At 44.3% G+C, this 7,173-nt stretch overlaps 1 protein-coding gene across 1 annotated transcript; it reads left to right on the plus strand.

Moving 5' to 3' along the window:
* The first annotated feature begins 403 nt into the window (after positions 1-403).
* On the plus strand, positions 404-2,518 carry LOC146052745 (uncharacterized). Its single transcript, XM_083167940.1, has 2 exons — positions 404-1,316; positions 2,157-2,518. The coding sequence occupies exons 1-2, from the start codon at positions 404-406 to the stop codon at positions 2,363-2,365; spliced, it is 1,122 nt and encodes a 373-aa protein (XP_083024066.1). The 3' UTR covers positions 2,366-2,518.
* Positions 2,519-7,173: the final 4,655 nt, after the last annotated feature.

Genomic DNA, 7,173 nt, shown 5'->3' on the forward strand with positions numbered 1-7,173 from the left:
CCCCCCCCCCGCAGCGGGACACCTCCGGCCGCGTGTGGGACATCAGGACAGGACCCGGTAATCGGGACTGTCCCGCTGAAATCGTGAGTGTTGGGAGGTATGCTATGGGGATGGTAGATTTCTACTGAGGGGCACTGATGCACATGTGTTGGTTATTCTTCCACATTACTCACAGTTACTGTACTGTTTTTTCAGATTTTTGGTATATTTAATGTTTACAACTACTGCATTGCAAGTGTTCTTTCTTCAGTGAGCTTTCATAGAATATAAAACTAGTAAGACAATTTGGATATCAAACAAGATAGAAATAATGTGTACAGTTTCTCCTAAGCTAATGTGTCATTAACTTTTTAACAGATGACCCAGTGATCGGTACGTAAACATCCAGCTTCCCAATTTAACCATGAAAAATTCAAGTAGTAAAACTAAGAATGACAAAGAAGGCAATACAGTAAATTCCAAGCCAAAGAGACACTGCAGAAAGACAGAAAATGATTCTCCAAAGGAGTTACCGCACAGGAAGCTCTCTCGCATAGTAAAGGCTGTGAATGAAAACTCTGATACAACAAATACATGCACTAAGGATCAGGCTAAGTTTTCTTGTGAGCATTGTACGAAACAATTTAACAGAAAGCCAAACTACATTGTGCATCTGAGAACTCACACTGGAGAAAGGCCTTACATATGTAGTGAATGTGGAAAATGCTTTACACAAAGCTCCAGTCTTTTTAGGCACCTGAGAGTTCACGCAGAAGTTAAACCCTACACTTGCTCAGAATGTGGGAAAACCTTTACACAGAACGCACATCTTATCACTCACACGAGGATCCACACAAGTGAAAGGCCCTACTGCTGCAGAGAATGTGGCAAACATTTTGGCAGCAGTTCAAACCTGGTAAAGCACAGGAAAGTTCACACAGGAGAAAAATCGTGGCATTGCACTGTGTGCTGGAAGAGTTTTTCCGGCAGCACACAGCTTCGAGCGCATTTTAGAGTCCATACAAAAGAGAAGCCATATATGTGCAGTATGTGTGGAAAAAGCTTTAGCAGCAGCTCCAACCTGGTTACTCATCAGAGGGTTCATACAGGAGAAAGGCCATATGTTTGTACAGAGTGCGGCAAACGCTTTACCCAAAGCTCCGCACTTTTACAGCATCATAAAACTCATGTCAAAGAAAGACCCTGTGTGTGCCCCGAGTGTGGAAAATGTTACACAGATGAAACCAGCCTCGGGAGACACCAGAAAATCCACACAGATGAGAAATTATTTACATGTTCGGAGTGCGGAAAAAGTTTCAGTGGCAACTCCGCATTGGTTAAGGCCCCCATACACTATACAATTTTGGGACGATTTCATCCGATTTCGGCACTTTGGGCCAATAACCGGATGAAATCGCCCCAAAATCGCAGGTGTGCGATATATGATCCGATCCGATGCGCGGTCCCGTGCGCATCGGACCGGATCAGGGAGGTCGGACGGTCAGCACATAAGATCATCCGACCTCCCTGTATGCTATGCATATGCCTGCCCAAATGTCAGGCATATGCATGCAGACACCGGGGGGCGGGGGAGCACGGCGGGCAGACACACTGACCTGGCCGGCATGCTGTGATAACAAATAGCAGCGCTGCCGCTGCGGGACGGGACGCACAGTGGCGGCTATTAGATTTTTAAAATACCTGTCAAATGACCGGCCGTTCTGTGATTGGCTGAGAGCTCTCTCAGCCAATCACAGAACGGCCGGTCATTTGACAGGTATTTTGAAAATCTAATAGCCGCCACTGTGCGTCCCGCAGCGGCAGCGCTGCTATTTGTGATCACAGCATGCCGGCCGGGTCAGCATCACTCGCCGCACCCGGCACCCGCCGGGAACTCATTTGTGAGCCGCCGCCCGCCCCCACTACTGCCGCCGCCCGCCCCCACTACTGCCGCTGCCCGCCCCCACTACTGCCGCTGCCCGCCCCACTGCTCCTCAACGCCCTGCAGCTCCCCATTTGTTTTACATGTGATAAATCGCAAGCGATTTATCACATGTAAAAACTGGCTCATCAAGTGCCAAATTGTATGTGAGCCTCCCGGGGAGCTGCCGGGTGACTCACAGGAGAAGTGGGTCCAACCTGTCCTAAGGACAAGTCGGCCTAATGTATGGGGGCCTTTAGACATCAACGTGTTCATTCGGGGGAGAGGCCTTATACCTGTGCTGAGTGCGGGAAAACATTTAAACACAAATCTACTGTTGTAAGGCACAGTAAGGTTCACATGGAGGATATGTCTATTGTTTGCACAGACTGCCCAAAAATATTAAATGATGGCTGGAGCCTTTTAATGCACAAGAAGACACATAATGAAGAAAAAGTTCAATAATATGTTTAATTGGTATATATGCTGTGGTTTGGCTTTCCTACTTGCCACACTCATATAAAGTATGTGATAATGCTTTTATTGTAGATGTTGCCATGCCCTAACAATGAATACATTCATTTAAACATGATGCTCCATCGACCATAACTATTTACTGTCCGTTCCCCTCAGTTGTTTCTGCTGTAATTTGGCCCTTCTCCATAGTGTATATGCTGATATACCATACATAAACACTCACTACCAAAGCCACGTGTTTTATAACGTGGCTACTGCACTACAAGTATGTATGCTCTGCATCCATCATTTAAAATGCTGAAAAACATTTTAATCCCAATCAAAATAAATTAGCAATCTATTGTAAAAAAACTTTAGGACACATTTCACTAAAAAATACATTAGTAGCCTATTGTCCTGATCAAATGGCAGGTAAATGTTTGGAAAAGAGTTGCTGCGTCTATATGTAAGATCTGACAAATAACTCTGAGTTTGTATTATTTACCTTATCACATTAACTAATGGTGAATTGTACTGTATTGTCTCCTGGCCCTCAGTTTAAATAAGTAACTTACCAAGTGAAATGGGCAAATGACTATGGAGAACTGGATACACCAATGTTTCTTGGTCCAATTAAGGTCCACCACATACAAGTGTTTTTTTTTTTTGGGGGGGGGGGGGGGGTATAAAATAAATAAAAGCAACAATATCTAGACGGTCTGATAACAGAATCAGCAGACAAACTCCCACTGATAGGCGAAAAGATAGGTGCGTAAAGGTATCTTTACATGCATCCAGGTCACACCTTGTATTGATCAAAATGGTATGATCCCCCACACAGATCCCTCAAAGATAAATGCATACCACACTCACTAGTGAATATACTGTACTGTGCATAATGGAATCTTTTGCTTGACATAAAAAAATCTTCATAATATGATGCTCCAGGCATCTGGTATGCGAAAGGAAGAGAGAATCTCTTTCAGTTTTATTCACAAAATTATAGGAGCAAGTCAAAACCAACTGGGATGGAAGTGGTAAAACACCGTAACTGGAGGTGCGGTGAGTGGCCATATGCTGCAGAACCGGTAATGCTAGATGGTCACTGCAGGTTAGATCTCTCCTCTTCTGCCAAGGCATTTTGATAGGACACCATATCTTTGTTAAGGCTTGGGACTGATTACACTAGACAACAAAAAACAACTTTTTATTTGCTTCTTTTACAAAAATAGTCATTTTTTTTTTTACTAAATTTGGGTCAGGAAAACCGAATATGACCTTAGAATTTGTTTATTAGCTCTAGTTTTTTAGATACACTACTTGCGATACATGTACTTCTGTAGTAAAAACCAACATTATATTAATATGATATCTGTACACAACAGAAGTAGCAATTGTTTTAATTCAATCTATGTACAGGTAAATTAGCAGTAAATAAGATAACATGCCTTGCTATTTCGTATGACTACCTATTTATGAGTGCGACTTCGTTTTGCTTATCGTTTGTCCTGGAGCATCTCTTGTCACCGTCCAACAGTAGTCTGCAAGCATGGAAACGTCCCATTTACCCTGATATTTTTGTTCCATAGTTGAAATATCTTGGTGGAATCTCTCACCATGCTCATCACTTACTGCACCACAATTCATAGCAAAGAAGTCCAGATGAGAATTGAGAAAATGAATTTTGAGTAACATATATATTGAGTAACAAAATATGGCTGACAATAACTCAGGATACCTGTACTAAGCATTGGCAACCTACAATTTATTTAAATAAAAACAATCCCTAGTATTTTTTTGAAAATCCATCAAATTCTCTAGCATTTAATGAAATATGGTTCTATCTCAGAACATAGAGCTAACTCAGCATTTTAAATGCCATATTCGTCTTTCCCATGCTCGAATAAACTAGAAATTACTATTTTTGTTTCAGAAGCATTTTCACTGTTGGCTAGTGATTTCTTTTTGTATAAAAAATTAACTTGCTCCCTGCATTAGCCGCAAGCCTCGCTGTTTGGGGGAATACGTCCTGTGTCAGCCCCGAAACTTTGACTAGGGTGAGTGGCCAGCGTGGGGGTTAAATGGTGAGAATCGCTTGTTTTCAGCGATCCCCACCAATTAACTCCCTCGCCGGCCACATTGAATACACCCCACAATAGTAATTAAATGGTTATGTAATGCATGCTAAAATAAAAAAGTTTCAAAAGCTAAATTCAAAACAATTACGTTTCCCTGCCACTCAGAGCTTAGTATGGCTGCGTATACCATTTTTACATACTGTAAAGTTGTAAGTAAAAGTGTGAGCACACTTTGTGCAATCACGTTTCGCTGAATTTTAGGTGAAAACTACTTATTACAAACTCAAAGAATATGAACTTAGGGACTCATTCATCAAACAATAACACCCTGCAATTTAGGAAAGAGGGACCACAACAGATCTCTCCAATACCAGCTGTGATCTCTCCATTGCTGCCTGTACTGCATCCCCTGCATAGGTTGCAAAGCATTTCCGATATTGCCCCCCCCCCCCCCGCAGATACCACAATCTGCACATTATGGAAGCTTGTTGTAGCCTATGGGTTATACTTCACATGAAGTAGTTCCCTAGGAACACTTCCCTAGAAATGGCCCCTGAGCATTGAGGTCAAACATCTGAGCATGTGCAGAAGCCCTGGATGTGCAATTATAACATTGCATGGTTAGGCATCTTTCAGGAGTCCTTGCACATACAGTACCTGTTGAGACAATCACCCGATATGGTCACATTCTGCGATCTTGAGCGCTATTTCCGTACATGGATCACATTGCAAATGCAATTATTTATAAATGGCCCCCTAAAACATGATTTTATATATATATATATATATACACACACACACACATTTTTAAGCACAATAATTACTTATTTAATAATGTGATGAAATAATAAATATGCAAAAAGTTTGAAACCCTGTCAGTCAGAACTTAACAGAGCAGCTCCCACACATTTTAAATCAATTTATTTCAAAGTAAAATAGTCAGCAGTAACAAAGCCTAATAACCACTCTTCCAAAGAATATTGGGCCTAATTCAGACCCGATTGCAGGGAAAGTTTGTTCTCAAAATGGGCAAAGCCATGTGCACTCCAGGTGAGGCAAATGTAACATGTGCAGAGTTAGCTTTAAGGGTGTTATTTTGTTTCTGTGCAGAGTAAATACTGGCTGCTTTATTTTTACACCGCAAATTAGATTTCAGTTCAACACACCCCACCCAAATCTAACTCTCGCTGCATATGCTACCTCTGCCCCACCTGCAGTGCAGCATGGTTTTATCCATTTTGAGAACAAATTTGTCACGCAATCCGGTCTGACATGCCCAATATTTAGTACTGCAAAGAATGAGGCATAGGGAGTGAATGGTTAAGATAAAGGAGAAGAAGGGGAACAAGGGGGGGGGGGGGGGGGGTTATTAATGGAAGAGTTGGGAGGGATGGTAGGAAGAATGGAATGGGAGGAAATAGGAAAGAGTGAGCAAGAGCTAGGTGAGAAAGAAGAACTGCATTAAACGGCAGATGCTAGGCAAACGTACCCTGTGATGTGCAAACCATGGGGTCCAGACTGCATGTTAGGAGCTGCACGGGCAGCGCCTGCGCTCGCCCGGCAGTCTCCACTGAGGTCCCGGCGGTTGCCAGGTTACCGGGACGCCGTCGCGTCATCAGCCGGATACTTCCGGCGGACGGAGACGAGCGCCCGGCAACTTGGAGACAACCCCTTCCTCCCCTGCCGCAGCGGTTGCCAAGGCGACGGGGGACGCCTGGCGGCCGCAGGGAGGAAGGGGTGTGCATGACGCCGCACGCAGCGTCAGGGTAGCGCTCTGGCGCGCTATTTAAACTGCATGACCGGTGCACTCAGACGCCGGCTATAGTTCTTGATTTGGTGTCTCGAGTGTTCCCGGTTCCAGGCTCCTGCACAGCGTTTGTTCCTGTCCCCAGTGGCCTTGTCCTAGCTGCCTCCAGGATCCTTGTCGTCTTCTGGTTGCAGACCCCTCCGTTTTCAGATAAGTTGGGAGATTCCCACTCTCTGTCTCCTTACTTATTATTTCATTATTGTGTCAACATACTGTGTATTGTTACACCTGTCAGCATTACTTATTGGGTCCATCTTGTGTATTGTTACACCCGTCAGCATTTTCAGTATTGTGTCAGCATACTGTGCATTGTTACACCTGTCAGCATTTCTTATTGGGTCCATCTTGTGTATTGTTACACCTGTCAGTTTTGGTTGTTGGATCAGCTATTGTGTATTGTTACACCCGTTGGCAACAGCATTTGCCTAGGGGGTTCCACCTTAGAGTGCTATCCACTGGCACCCTCCTCCGTAGGGCAGGGTAGTTCTCGCCTCTTGTTTGTTAGTTAGCTTTCCCCTTGTTTACCTCTGGCCTTGGCGGCTGCGTTGTCACTAGTAAGACCAGGTGGCATTGGGGTGGGAGCCTGATTAACGGGCTCCCACGAACGCGGCTATTATTGGTGAAGGTTAGCTTAGCACGCATTCGCCAACTCCAATAGGTGACAACGGAGTTAGGGTTGGCGAGATCTCCCGTGTCCCTAACATTATAGCCGGCCAATACTTCACTACCACTTCCCTGGCTTTAGTTCAGCTATCATGGATCCGGCCCAGCAGGCTGCTAGTCACGCTTTGGAGGGACAGATGCATACCCTGACACAAGAGCTCCAGAAATTGACCCTCCGGGTTAACTCACAAGAGGAACGGGTACAAGGGGTATTATCCTCATCCAGAAACCCTGAACCCAAGTTGAGTCTCCCGGACCGGTTTTCCGGG

This window comes from Crinia signifera, unplaced genomic scaffold, assembly GCF_055691185.1.
Source record: "Crinia signifera unplaced genomic scaffold, ASM5569118v1 HAP2_SCAFFOLD_119, whole genome shotgun sequence".
In the NCBI taxonomy this organism is placed as follows: Eukaryota; Metazoa; Chordata; class Amphibia; order Anura; family Myobatrachidae; genus Crinia; species Crinia signifera.